Genomic DNA, 15,500 nt, shown 5'->3' on the forward strand with positions numbered 1-15,500 from the left:
AAGATTAATAATCCTCTTTATTTTTCTATTTTCTTTTATACATTTTTATGTCATAGAGTGAGGGAAAACTGAAAAGTGATGTTTAAGCCTTCCTAGCATAGGGAAATTCATATACTTTTATTCGGAGCTTGGTTTTAGCAGTATACTTCATTTTTATGCCTTGTTTTAATGCATTTCATGTCCATATTGTATGCTCCGGATGGTAGTACCATTGAAGGAATATATTTGTATGCATTTTAATTGTAAAGATAGATGGTTTACTGCCCGTTTATATGCATACTACGTAACCTGAGGATGCGTTTCCGGGCTAAAATCCCCTGTCCCCGTACCGGGGACGTTTTGGGGACATCTCCCCGCCATCCCCAAAATTGCAAAATTTGTGGGAAATGTCTCGAAAACTTGGGGACGGCAGTTATTCTCAAAGGGGAGGTCCCCCTATCCCCTAACTGTCTCGGGGACGGCCTGTGATGTCCCCGATATAATTAAATAATAAATTTAAATACTTTATTGTAAGGCCCCAAATGTAAAAACAAATCTTTCAGGCCCTTTATTTAATTAGATTAGTCAAGTCTTAGTTTGGTCGTGTCGGCCCGTTTGTAACCCTTCGGGAAAGTTCCCGGAGCCCATATTTATGGCCGAGTCTGTCATTTGTGTTGGTATGCGAATTTGGTATTTCCTCTTGTTTGTGCGAATTCCAGTTGGAGTTTTGTTGTCCGCCATTTCGGAGGTGAAAGCCCCTCCCTATTTGGTTCTCGTAGTTTCGGTGGGAGTAACTCCTCACCCTACTCTGCCTTGCTCTCAGTCTCGTATTGTTGTAATTTGAAGTGCATTAATCTGACTATTCTCTGGCTCGTGCAATAACATATAAATGTTCTTGTTCATCGTTTTTTTGGCATCATACCTTATTGCAAGCTTCATCGATTCCATATACGACACTTTGGTCGAATACACCACACACTGAACGACCTAGTTTGGGTGACAAGTGTTCACTACTGTACGGTTTTCACACTGTACGGTTTGCACCCTCACCGTACGGTCTCACACTGTACTGCCACCCCTCCTCACACCACTGTACAACCTTCGCATCGTACGACCCCCCCTCACTCCACCGTACGACCCCCTCATACCACCGTACGACCACTCCTCATCTCACCATTGTACGACCTATTCACCGTACGACCATTCCCCTGCTAGTTCAAACCGTCCATAAGCCCTTGCCAGTTACACCGTACGGTCAGGGAACATTACAGTGGTATCAGAGCTGGTGAGCTTGCCAACTTGTTGTGTAGTGGATGCAAGTGTACACTAGAAGGAGGTACCATTCGGCCGACCGAATGGGGGAACCACAGGATCTTGCAAGAGAAGTCATGGCAATATTAAGGGAGCTAACCAGAAGCCAAGCTTAGCTCAACGACACTATAACCAGAGGGGAGCAACGACAACAAATCATGGAGGAAACCTTACGACAATTGGCCTTGGGAAAAACGAATGGAGAACAGAATGGGCAGGGTGATGATTTGGTCACTGGAAGGTCAAACGTCCAATGCTCACATTCACGGCTGCTGATGCCATTTGTTCCTCAGAAATTAGAAGCGCCATGCGGGGAGCAAGAACCCACCTTTCAGGAGATGCAAGCACAGTTGAACCAAGATTGGAGGGATGCAAATATCGAGGGGGACATATCCTTCAAGGATTATGCTGAGCTTCGGATGAAATACTCGGGCAGCAGAATTCAGGGCTATTATGGACACTATAACAATGACATCAAGCAGAAGGTTGGCAAGATCAACCTGTCATCCTTTGATGGGACCAGAGCAACCTCAGCACGAGCTTGGGTTCAAAAAGCAGATACCTACTTCCAACTCAACCCGATGCCTGAAGATGAAGCTATCAAGTTTGCAGCACTTCACCTGGAAGGAGTCGTGCATGAATGGTGGCATCATGGAATGATCACTCTCGGCCATGACCAGATAACTTCCTATGCCGACTTCATGAAGAATCTCATAGATCGGTTTGACGGGAAGGATCCAAAACTCAATTTCAAGGAGATGGCGCAACTAAAATAGTTGAGACCTGTGGACAGTTACATCATAGAGTTCTAGAGACTATCCGTGTTGGTAACAGACATCTCAGAGTGGAGATTGGTGGTCTTGTTCATGGATGGATTGATGGAACCTCCGAAAGGCTGGGTGAAAGGGTTCAACCCCAGCATGCTCACAAAAGCAATCAAAAAGGCCTATAACATGGCAACATCTTCCTCTTCCTGAAATTTTGCACATACCAAACCACCTTTCATTTTGAAGGAGAAGGATAATAAACCCTTTCCGAAGAGGTCATTGCTTGATGAAGCCACAAAATAGGAACTTAGAAGGAAGAAGCTTTGTTTCACCTGCAAGGAGCCATGGGAACCAGGACACCGATGTTTGGGCAAAGGAAAGATTCACTATATTGAAGTGATGTCCGATGGAGAAGAGGAGCCTGAGGAAAGTGAACCACCAAGAGAAGAATTTGCCAAAGAAACCAGCCTAGTGGAGAGAATCTCCACATTGATACAGAGGGGAGGCGTCATTGCCACACTGGCGGGTACCCCAAGGTGTAGTGTATTTAGGGTACGTGGTACACTCCAAGGGCAACAAGTCCTGGTTATGCTCGACAGTGGGGCCTCGCTCAACTTCATAAACTCATCACTCGTCACCCGAAGGGGTTTGTGTACAAAGGAGCATGAAGGGTTCAATGTCAAGGTGGTAGGAGGCAATCTCCTATCATGCACTCACCTGGTTCCGCAACTGAGCATCACCATGGGAAATTACATGGTGACCGATGATTTCTTTGTAGTAGATTTGGATGACACAGATGTCATATTGGGCATTCAATGGATGGAGACCCTCGACCAGTACACACAGAGCTTCAAAAGGATGGAGTTCTCATTCGAGGTGGATGGCAGGAAGGTGGTTCTCAGAGGAATGTCGAATGGCAGCCCAAGGGAGATTTCTGCCAAACGGATGGAAGCCATCTTTAGACACGATGAAGTAGTCTAGGCAGCACATTGCTTGATCTCGACAAAACCTGTGAAAGAGCATCCAAATTACTACCAAGATGAGGAACTTCAGTCGGTTTTGGATAAGCATAGTTTGGTCTTCGTTGATATTCCACCTGGTATACCCTCACACCGAGGGTTTGAGCACACCATTGAGTTGGAGGAAGAAGCAAAACCCGTAATCACCACACCCTACCGCCACCCAAAGAAGTTCAAAGAAGAGATAGAGAAAACGATCTAGGAACTCCTCGATAAAGAATGGATCCGACCCAGCTCTAGCCCCTTTGCATCCTCGGTGGTACTGGTGAAGAAGAAGGATGAAACTCTTAGAATGTGTGTTGACTACCGTGCACTGAACAAGAAGACTATCAAGAATAGATACCCCATTCCCAGCATCGATGAGCTGCTGGATGAACTACATGGTGCAATCTATTTCTCCAAAATTGATCTCCGCTCCGGCTACCATCAGATCCGTATGAGGGAGCAAGATGTGGAAAAGACAGCCTTTCATTGCCATTACAGACACTATGAGTTCTTGGTCATGCCATTTGGGTTAACCAATGCTTCGACCACTTTTTAGTCTTGCATGAACCACATCTTCAACAAGCAACTGTGTAAGTTCCTACTAGTATTCTTCAATGACATACTCATCTACAACAAGACCTGGGAGGAGCATCTGGGACATTTGGATGAAGTATTGGGGATTGTGAAATCGCAATCATTGTATGGCAAAAGGGCTAAATGTGAATTTGGAATGACCGAGGTCCTGTACTTGGGTCATGTCATTAGCACCCAAGGGGTACAAGTTCACTAGGAAAAGATTCAGGCAATTTTGGATTGGCCTCCACCCAAGACTCTCTCGGAGCTGCATGGATTTTTTGGATTGTGCAGTTATTATAGGAGGTTTGTGAAAGGATTTTCACAGCTTGGTGCACCACTGATAAATCTGACAAAGAAAAGGATCCTTCCATTGGAATGCGTAGGCGCAACAAACCTTCGAAAAATTAAAAGAAGTTATGAGTACGTGTCCGGTTCTGGCACTACCAGATTTCACTCGCCCTTTCATCCTGGAGTGGGATGCCTCGAGAGAAGGCATTGGAGCGGTGTTGATGCAAGACCATCACCCCATTGCGTTCGAGAATCAGAAGCTCTCGGGAGTTGAGCGGTTGTACTCATCTACGACAAGGAGATGCTCACGATCATGCACGCATTGACAAAGTTTCGACATTACCTCGTCGAGGCAAAGTTTGTTGTGTGGACAGACCACAACAGCTTGCGATATTTCTTGGAGCAGAGGAATTTGAGTGAATGACAACAAAAGTGGGTGAGCAAAGTCCAGGCATTTGATTTCGACATTGAGTATGTGAAGGGCAAGAATAACGTGGTAGCCGATACCTTGTCAAGAAGGCATGCCATATGTTCTTTATCCCAGATTTCGGAGGATTGGAAGGAACACCTGTTGGTTGAATACTCCAAGAATACTTTTGCCTGCGAACTGATGGATGGTCAAGTGCAGGATGATCGATACAAGGTGGTTGACGACATCATTTACTACTAAAAGGACATAATTTATCGGGTACCCGAGTCCAAGATGAAGGAAAAGATTTTGAGGGAAATTCACGACTCTCCCTTGGCCGGACACCTGGGATACTTGAAAACCTACAGATAGATCCAAGTAAGGTTTTCCTAGAAGGAACTTAAGAACGATGCCCTGCAGTATGTGCGGGAATGCTCCACCTGTCAACAAAACAAATCTGAGCACACCCTACTAGCCGGACTGTTGCAACCACTGCCAATCCCCGACTAGAAATGGGATAGCATCTCGATGGATTTCATTACTGGGCTCCCCAGAGTGCAAGGAAAGGATTGCATTTTCGTCATAGTTGATCGCTTGACCAAGTATGCACATTTTTTTGCCATCCCCATAGGATACCAAGCAATTCAAGTGGCCGAGTTGTTCTTTCGTGAGGTATTCTGCTTACATGGTCTACCGTGAAACATAGTCAGTGACGGGGATAGCCGTTTTTTGAGTACCTTCTGGATGGAGTTATTTCGGTTGGCAGGAACCGAGTTGTCGCCCAACACGAGCTACCATCCGCAGATAGACGGACAGACCGAGATTGTGAACAAATGGCTGGAGGGTTATCTCAGGAACTACGTCTCAGCTCAATAGAAGGCTTGGGTTCACTGGTTACATGTAGCTGAACACTGTTACAACACCACCTGTCACATGTCGATAGGCATGCCACCCTTCAAAGCACTGTACGGTTATGAACCTTCTTCATTTGTTGATTTGGCACTGGGAGACAGTCGTACACCGAGGGCAAAAGATTGGCTTCAGGAGAATTTAGACATCCTGACATTTCTCAAAGATAACTTGCAGAGGGCTCAAAACCAGCAAAAGATGTATGCCGACTGACATCGGGTTGAGCAAAATTTTGAGGTGCGCGATCTGGTATACCTCCGACTTCAACTGTACAAACAATCCTCCTTGAAGACAAGTGGTAAGGAGAAGCTGAAGCCGCGTTTCTATGGACCCTAGAGGGTGGTTTGTAGGGTGGGCAAAGTTGCCTACGAGTTGGAGCTTCCTGAGGGGAATCAGATTCACAATGTTTTTCATGTGTCATGTCTCAAGAAGGTCGTCGGGCAGCGCATCACATTATCCAAGGCTCTGCCACCCATTGACGAAGAAGGAAAACTAATTCTGGAGCCGATGAAGATCATCGATGTTAGAGAAAAGAGGCAGAGATCATGCACATTCAAAGAGTTCCTTGTGTGCTAGAAGAATCTACCCATTGAGGATGCCACCTGGGAAGTGTTGACGTGTCTGAAATCGCATTGCTGCAAACTCCATATGGCCAACGCAGAATAGAATAACCAGCTGAGTATCCTATCCTCTCTTGAGATAAGGAAGTCCCTAATGCTATTTTTTGTTTGATCAAAGGGGACGACCTCAAGGTTTCGCTTGTCAGGTCTTGACTGCGGGATTACTCAGTGGTTTGATGTGTTTTGCTGGAAACACAAGGGGCACTTACGTTGAAATAGGCAATAAGCTAGTCTGCTGTGATTCTTGAATTAGGTAATAAAGAGCAAAAGGAAAGGGTTAGGAGATCTGAAACTAACAACATGGGTATGCGGGTAGACGGATTCAACATAACCAATTCTTGCTTGGCCAGAATAGCTCACAACCTTGCAGGAACGGTGCAATCTTCGAAGGGACTTGGAAGATTTTCAGACTGGAGATGCACGGCTAAGCACCCAATTCTGGCGCAGCTCAGATGGACACCTGCAATTGAACTAAGCACAATCGAAGGCTCAGGTTAACCACACAAAAGGATACACAATCAGTATATCCTCAGTGGTATGAGCCTAAATCTATCAAATACCTGCACACCCAAAATAGAAAGCTCTATCTAAAATGCTGAGAGAAACCATGCAAACAGGATGAAAACAAGACAATAAACACCAATTTAATGTCTATATATTGATTTTAGCTGCCTATTACAACAATTTCTGCAACATCTCTATGCTACTGCTTAAAATCTAACCTATTCTAACTCTAAAATCTAATTGTCTAACAATCTCTAACTATCTAACCATCTAACCCTTTACAAAAGAAAGGCCTTTGCCTTTTATATATATTACAATTTTGAATCAGAGGCCAGGATGGACTGCAGCCAAGGGTCCTGATCTGCCTTCCAGAAACTAGCAGCCTTATTAAATTCTCACTCATCCATTCAACCACAATTTCAACTACCTGCCACTATTTGGCTTCAATTTGAGTCTATTCGGTAGTTGGACATAACTGTCCACAACTGACTTGTTTCCCCTTTCTTTCAAAATATCTGAGTGGGACCTACAAGCAGTTTTACAATAAAACAATTTCAGCTTTTTAGAAATTGAATTCTTGGAATTAAATTCAGCTGTGTGCTTTTTCTCGAGAAGGCATGAACTTGCAGCATTCAGAGTGTTCTGTGGCCTTTGGTCTCGGTGGTGGACTTCATCTTTGTTTAGCGGCACGGTTCCCAATGTTTGGTTGCTCTCGTGCTCCTGCACCACGTTCCCACATCTTTTTTCTTTTCCAGCTTTCAGCGCCTGGCCTTGATTGCGATCCTTCTTCGATTTGCATTTCAGGTCTTTCTCTTGGTTCTCCAATGACGTCCTGCGATCAATCAACCAATTTCATTTCATTAAATCAATTTGAAAAATTAAATAATTTAATTTAACAAACATTAAATTTAATTACGACGTCTGGCTTGAGAAGCTCTTTGTGAGATGTATCTTGAAAATGCTTCTCCTTTCTCTTCGAATGTGAAATCTGATCCTTGGTCTTGATAGTGTTTGGGGGATTTACTTCTGCGTGATTTTACCTTTGGAGTCTTGGGTGTTTTGAATGGGTTTACGACGTTTTGAAAACTTCTTATAGCGCGATTCTGGAGTTTTGAAGAGCTTCTGCAAATTTTAAAATCCTAACACTCATGCCCTTTGGGATTTTGGAGTGTTTTGCCAACTTTCACTTTTTCAAATTTTGGCTAAAAGGTCCGAATTTGGCCATTTGGGGCATTTTTGCCAACTTTTCACTTTTCAGATTTTGGCCTAAAGGCCCAAATTTGGCCCTTTGGGCACTTTTTGCAACTTTTTCAATTTTCAAATTTTCACTTAAAGGCCCAAATTCGGCCCTTTGGGCACTTTTTGCAACTTAAGTGAATTTCGGACTTTTTGGCACTTTTTTCAACCTTTTGCAATTTTGGAGACCTTTTGGGCATTTTTGCAACTTAAGTGAATTTCGGACCTTTTGGCACTTTTTGCAACTTTTTGCAATTTTTGGACCTTTTGGGCATTTTTGCAACTTAAGTGAATTTCGGTCCTTTTGACACTTTTTGCAACTTTTTGCATTTTCGGACCTTTTGCCAGTTTTTGCAACTTTTTGCATTTTCGGACCTTATGGGCATTTTTTCAACTTTTTGCAATTTCGAACCTCTAGCCAGTTTTTGCAACTTTTCACTTTTCTCTCATTTTGGCTTGAAAGTCCGAAATTCGCCCCTTTGGGCATTTTGGCGATTTTAAACTTTTTCCTCAAGAAGTGCGAGCTTGGGCACTTGGGCGAGTTTGTCAAGATCTCGTCGAAGGATCATTTTATGGAATATAACATTTAAGTATTATACTTTCAAGATGTTTGAGAGTGGTTTCAGACCTCCAAGAGTTATATTGCAAATTCTAGTTTTTGGAGGATTCCTCAGTTTTCCAGACTTAGTCAAATTTTAGGATCAGGACATTCCAAACTTAGCCAAATTTCAGGGCATTTGAAGATCGAGATGACATTCCAGACTCCATCACTCACCAACTTGACCTAACTCAGATCTTCAAGGATGATATTCACTCACCAAGCAAGACACAATGAGCAACAAGAGCAAAACCAGGCCCTAAGGAAGACTCTCAAAGAAACCCTAATTCTGGGGCCCTATTGACTCACCCTGGCTCAAGCAGAGCCTGCCATCCCAGCGACTCCCCTGACAACACTCATCATGCAAAGGCTAACAGACAAAACCTTAAAAAAAAACTAGAAAAACAAACCCCAGAAAGCAAAAAGCAGGGGTCCCATTTATGGGGCGATGTGTGAATACGTCACAACAGCCCCTAGAGGCCGAATTTGGTTTTAGTAGCACTTGACCCTTCATATCCTTTTCCTCTTCCGCAAAGACAGAAAGGCACAAACCAGGGGGTCCCTGTCCAAGACGGGGATGGGTGTGCGATTCGCACAACAGAAAGGCAAGCAAATTCTGGAGCATCCAAGTTTGCAATTGCTTGAAGGCAAACAATTTTTGGCTCGGGAGGACTGTGATGTCCCCGATATAACTAAATAATAAATTTAAATACTTTATTGTAAGGCCCCAAATGTAATAACAAATCTTTTGGGCCCTTTATTTAATTAGATTAGTCAAGTCTTAGTTTGGTAGTGTCGGCCCGTTTGTAACCCTTCGGGAAAGTTCCTGGAGCCCATATTTATGGCCGAGTTTGTCATTTGTGTTGGTATTCAAATTTGGTATTTCCTCTTGTTTATGCGAATTCAATTTGGAGTTCTGTTGTTCGCCATTTCGGAGGTGAAAGACCCTCCCTATTTGGTTCTCGCAGTTTCGGTGGGAGTAACTCCTCACCCTACTCTGCCCTGCTCTCAGTCTCGGATTGTTGTAATTTGAAGTGCATTAATCTGACTATTCTCTGGCTCGTGCAATAACATATAAATGTTCTTGTTCATCGTTTATCTGGCATCATACCTTATTGCAAGCTTCATCGATTCCATATAAAACACTTTGGTCGAATACACCACATGCTGAACGGCTTGGTTTGGGCGACAAGTCTTCACTACCGTACGGTTTTCACACTGTACGGTCTGCACCCTCACCGTATGGTCTCACACCGTACTGCTACCCCTCCTCACACAACCGTACAACCTTCGCACTGTACGCCCCCCCTCACTCCACCGTACGACCTTTGCACCGTACGACCCCCTCCTCATACCACCGTATGACCACTCCTCATCTCACCACCATACAACCTATTCACCGTACGACCATTCCCTTGCCAATTCAAACCGTCCATACGCCCTTGCCAGTTACATCGTACAGTCAGGGAACATTACACGGCCAGCCGTCCCCGTTTTCCCAGCACATTTAAAAAAAAAGGACCCAAATGCTCAAAAAAAGATTGTTTAATTTTATTATAGGTCTGTAAAACTGGTTTTTCACTAATATGATGGGTAAACGTGTCTGAATCACTTCCAAAAGCATTTAGAAATAATGAGCAGCAGCCTGGGAATAAATTTTACAAACACTTAGAACTCGGTAGTGCATAAAACATCGGTTGCAGGTCTGCAATATTGGACTTTTTCACAATTATGAAAGGTAAACAGGTCTGAGTCATAGCCAAAAGCACTCAAAAATATGAATAACAGCTTGGTACAAAATATCACAAACACCCAAAACTTTGTAGTGCATAAAGAAGCGGTTGTAGGTCAAAATAGAAATGGAAGACTATCAAAATATCCTCCAACCAGAGAGAAACAATGAACTCCATGCAAACAAGTGTTGGCATATTGACAGTGTATTTTCAATTATGAATGCATATTGAGTATTGACAATTCTCAATTATAAATGCATATTGAGTATTGACAATGAATTTTGAACACAAATGTGGTATGTTAAGGTTCTATAATGTACATATACCTGCTTTATCCATGTATTCATATGAATACAATGTATATATAGATGCTTTATGTATTTTTCATATGAACATTTAAAATTTCCCTATATATTTTAAATTTTTCCTATATTTTATATAGCCGTCTCCTTTGCCGTCCCCCTGCCGTCCCCAAAATTGGCAAAAAAATTTGCTGTCCCAGAAACTCGTCCCGCTGTCCCCTGCCATCCCCGTTCCGGAAACTCAGGGTAACATACTATGCATATCATGCTGATAGGTCTTGGTTGGTTCTCTGCTAGACCCAGCGTATTTCATTAGCCCATTTTGGCATTCAACAAGCTAATGTAATCAGCCATTTTGGTTTGAACCAACTTAGGCATCCCGCCAGTGCTTGCATAAAGATACACTATCCACTAAAGAAATGTTGATTGAGATCTGCTGTGCTGCATGTGTGCTATGGTCAGCTTGCCATCATTTCATTTTGCTACAAATATACATGCTGCAAATAAAATGAATTCCACATAGACTTAAGAATGTATCCTGGAAACTCCCCTAAGCAAGAAAACCAGACAGAATGGTAGCAACAAATGCCGTACTACCTTTTGTAGAATAGCAATTTTACCAAGTACAATAGAAATGCTTGGATGTAACCTGCCCTTTGCTCCTTCAATGACAATACTACTGTCTCAGCCTTTTCAACATCCCTGTGAACAGCTGGAACTTCCTTACTTAATGTGGTACCAGAAGTTTGACACCTTGTGTTGTCTCTGGGCTTTGGGATGAATAAACAAAATTGTATATTAGAAACCAATACATGCTCCTATTTGTAGATTTCTCATGACAACAATGTCCTCTAGGGTCCAAGAAGAATTTCTACAGCGACCAGAGGCCTGTTTGGTTTGGATTCTGAGTTCTAGCATGTGTATTGTCAGTGGCTGTGGCTGCAGATGTAATACAATCTAGGACACTACCACAGTTGTGGTATGGTCTTTGTGTTTTCCTGCTCTGCAACCCTTTCAACACCTGTCCCTGTATTTAGTTTTTTGGACCATTTTGCTATTTATAAAATCCTATTTCCATGTGTGTCTTATTACAATGTTTATCATCCATTTGGATCAAGTGTAATTCTAATTATTTGAATTTCATGATATCATACACATTTTTTCTTTTTGTTCCATTCAACTGATCGGTGATAGAATACTAGCACTAAAAAATTAGCAAAGGATCATAGGAGTAGCTTGGAAGCCTTGCAGATAATAGGCAAGCAGAAAATTCCAGGGGGATTTATTTGTTGATATTGATTTGATGGATGAAATTGGGTCACACAAGCTTTGGTGATGATGTTATTCTTGAAGTATGTGTAGATGATTTTATCATCACTAGTAAAAGGGTCATTGCAGTCATAATTTGAATCTGATTTATGTGTTGCTTTTGAAATGATGGATTAAGCAACTGAAATTAGCACCTGGATGTATAATTTTGCCTGAGTGATCGGTTTTTTATTGTCTCATAAATTATGCCAAAAGTTTTCTAGAAAAGTTTTATATAGCTGGGTTATAGGCCCACTTCTTTATGAATGGAAAGTGGGCTGAAATTATGAGTAAATTTGAAGGCAGCTGGTAGTCTGATTTATTTTGCACCTATGATGCCAGATATTTATTTTGCAGGTAAATATGTATCCAGATTGCTGAAAAACATAAGGCTGAGAAAAGGATTTCAGTCTAAATAATCCTTAGATATTTAGAGAGAACAAGTTACAAAGATTCAGTTTGGGGACATTTAGTTGATCAGAATATGAATGACATACTGTCTTCAACCTAGTTCAGAATATAAAGCAGCAGTTTATGTAATTTTTTAATACAAGTATATATACTAAATATAGTAGGCGTTGCTTTATAGCTTACCAGAATATAACCTGAGAAACAGTTTTGATACATTAAATAAATACCAGATAATTTATAGAGAACACAATCTGAGGGAACAGTACTTTTTTTGAGAATCAAAGCACCTGGAAGCTTGTAAAAAATCTAGTATGTTATGCTCATAGAAAACATGAAGTTCATTACCATTCTATTAAATTGTATTTGGTAAAGACAAATTGTACTCAAGTATTTGCAATAAAGGAGCAGAGTAGAGACACTCAAATTCACAGGCAAGCTTGGTGTCTTTTTCAAATATGACCATCAAGGTAGTCTGTTGGATTAAGACAATAGTAGCTATATTTTACTTTCTAGCTATGATATCAATTAGAAATAAATAGTAATTAATGTAGTCAATAAGTTCTGCAAATAAAGTTGACTGTCTAGTGAGTTGTCCAAAAGACATAAATTTCTGTTTTACAGATGAATTTTGAATCTCATGTACTTAATATCTGTTCAAATAGACACAACATTTTCGGTCTCCTTCTCTTCACTATCTGTGATTCTTTTTGTTTTTGTTTTTCTTTCTTTAATTTCCTTTTTTGTCCTTTTGCATGGGATCAATTTAATATTTATTCCCTATAAAACTTATATTTACAATATTAGCATTCCTCTTGCTGAAGGATAGTCGGCTCAATAACAATCACCTCACAGAAAATGTTCCTACAAGTATTGCAAATATCAAAGGTCTTCAAATCCTGTAAGTTAATAATCTGTTTGTGTTTGTAGCATTTTCCCATTTCTCAAGTTAATATTTGTAATATGTATTTTAAAATATTTTCGTCTTATTAGAATAACTGGGATTTATTTATTTTGAATTTCAGTGACCTTGCTAATAATAATCTCTCGGGCAATGTTCCATTAACTGGATCTTTCTCTGCATTTACTCCTATCAGGTAAATTTTTGGAATGAAAAGGGCCCCTATCTGTTTGCTAAGATGATTTGATACAATTCAATATCTTATGAATATAAGAAGTGATTCTTTGAGATTAGTTATGCTTGATTTGAGGTCAAATCTAATATGGAAAAGTATTTGACAAGCTTTGCAATACATTCCTAATAGGAATTTCCATCAATTTTCACAGTTTTGCTAATAATACAAATCTTTGTGGTCCGGTGGTTGGAGTGCAATGTGATTCTGGGACACCATATTCCCCTCCACCATTTGTATTACCCCCAGCAGGTACTGCAAACAATAGTCTTCTATTTGCTTTAAAATACAAAGGACAAAAATACAGATCATTATCCATGACATAGTGTTTGAGCAGTATGTTGCAATTGTGCACTATTTTTGTTATGGTTTTCAATAGTAATTATAACTGGTTAGTTTCTTCTTACTTTGATGTTCAGCAAGAAAAAACAGAAAACTTCGTCCAAAAGCCTTTGCTGTGGGAGCAGCTGCATGTGCTGCTCTCTTGTGTGTTACTGCTGTGATTGGATTTGCACAGTGGCATCAACATAAGTCATATGATCACTTTTTTATTGTTCCTGGTAGGTAACCTTGTTAAAATTTAAATAGAATATTTCTTATTTAAATAATAGATATGACTTGATTTCTAGTCAAATCTATAATGTTCTTCTACAAACCATGGATAAGTGCATTCAGCATAGCCATTTTTGTTAGAATCTAATGGAAGGATATATTTATGTGGAAGTGCATTCTTTTCTAGTGGACTGTAAGTAAGAAATGGCCGGTTTTCACAGTCCATATTTGTAAAAGTATGAATTTGTAAAGGATTTTGTATAAAAGTATGAATTCGGAAAGAATTTGGTATAAAACTATGTGGATATTTTTACACCAAAATTTTGGATTACAATCTATGATCCATCATCAAGATGAAGTAGGTTCAAAATAATCAAGAATGCAGATGCTAAACCTTCTAAATGTTAGTTTTTAGTGATCAGATTAGCAGTATAGAACAGAAAACCAAACTAAAATAAAGCACACACATAACACGCTTATACCCTGGGAAAACCTTCCTCTTGGAGGTGAAAAACCCAGCTATAATATCTCAGATCTTTATTAAACAATAACCAATTGATCTTTACAATGAGCTTCAACACTTGAACCTATCAGCAAACTAAACACAGTGATATCTTCCAGCTATGGCACACTGTAATAGTGAACTTATCTGCAGATGTTGCTGTCACAAAGATGAAGTTCGCTGATGATGTCCACAGCCTTCAATGACAGTTCGCTGACCTTCAAGTGAAGACTGCTGTCAGAAAGGAAGGTTCGCTGCCCTCCGGATGGAGTTCGCTGACCTTCAAGGGTGTTCGCTATGCTTCCAACGGTGTCCGCTGTGCATCTACAGATGTTTGCTGTTGTATTGCAGAGATAGTTCACTGAAGATGATATGAACAATGATAAGTACTTTGTACTTATAGGCGACTTGACCTTTAATTCTTCAAGTCAGCTAGCATAAATCAAATGTATTAGAGGTGGCGCCAAACTGAATTAGGTCCACACGTTATACATTAATATAGGTCAGGACCTATATGCAAGTCACAGCACATTACATATGTATTTGGCATAAATCGCCCAAATAGGACTCGATAAGAGAAATGGCGAATTGCTAAGGCCAAAGGCCAATTAGCAATTAAGAGAACTAGGTTGGCCCAAGCAAGGGATCCGACCTAGCTATAAATCAACACTAAATAAAGCTCAAAATGCCATGACAAGTGGTTTACCTTGGAAAGGTGTACAAATGTTATCCATAATTTTCTCAAACAATCAACTAAAAGTAAGAATCCCCAAATGTTTCTGATCTTGAACTATCAATTAATGTTTACTTCTTAACTGGTAAACAACTATTTATTGCAGAGTAAACAGATTAATACACGTACATGATTTATACTAAAGCTGTAGAATAATATCAACAAAGTTACAGGATAATATAACAATTGCTTTTATTTATTGATATTCATGTATGCTCTTATACAAAAAACTAGACTAAGAGAACAATTCCAACATGAGGCCCCCTTCCTTGACTATAAGAGTATATATAAACTCCTTGATGGTTGCCAAGTGACTACGACCATTGACAACTACCAGATATATTTTCTTGTAAATTACACAAGCCAACAAAGCATTGACGTACCTATCAAAGATAAACACAAATTAAAACACAACTAATGCAAAGTATGCCATCTACAACAGCCTCCACCAAAGAAAAGTTGTCTTCAAGACAGCAACAGAACAAAATGAATGACACTAATGAGGGTCAAGGGAAGGAGATGGTTTTGGAGATGCAACACTAGAAATGGAAGAAGAGGGAGTTGATTGATGGGAAGCAACCGTGTGTAACTTATAAATGTCTTTTGTTTGTTGCTTCAGGTGGTGCGT

General features: G+C 40.6%; 1 protein-coding gene across 5 annotated transcripts in view; it reads left to right on the forward strand.

Annotated features, from left to right (window-relative positions):
• LOC131065179 (LRR receptor kinase BAK1) overlaps window positions 1-15,500 on the forward strand; it is a 189,255-nt gene that overhangs the window by 99,421 nt on the left and 74,334 nt on the right. For 4 of the 5 annotated variants that reach the window (XM_057999626.2, XM_057999623.2, XM_057999622.2 and 1 more), the window contains exons 5-8: window positions 12,782-12,853; window positions 12,978-13,049; window positions 13,240-13,337; window positions 13,505-13,645. In XM_057999626.2, the coding sequence (XP_057855609.2) occupies window positions 12,782-12,853; window positions 12,978-13,049; window positions 13,240-13,337; window positions 13,505-13,645 (383 nt within the window). The remainder of the gene's footprint in view (window positions 1-12,781; window positions 12,854-12,977; window positions 13,050-13,239; window positions 13,338-13,504; window positions 13,646-15,500) is intronic. The other variant, XM_057999625.2, reaches the window with a different exon arrangement.

This window comes from Cryptomeria japonica, chromosome 10, assembly GCF_030272615.1.
Source record: "Cryptomeria japonica chromosome 10, Sugi_1.0, whole genome shotgun sequence".
In the NCBI taxonomy this organism is placed as follows: Eukaryota; Viridiplantae; Streptophyta; class Pinopsida; order Cupressales; family Cupressaceae; genus Cryptomeria; species Cryptomeria japonica.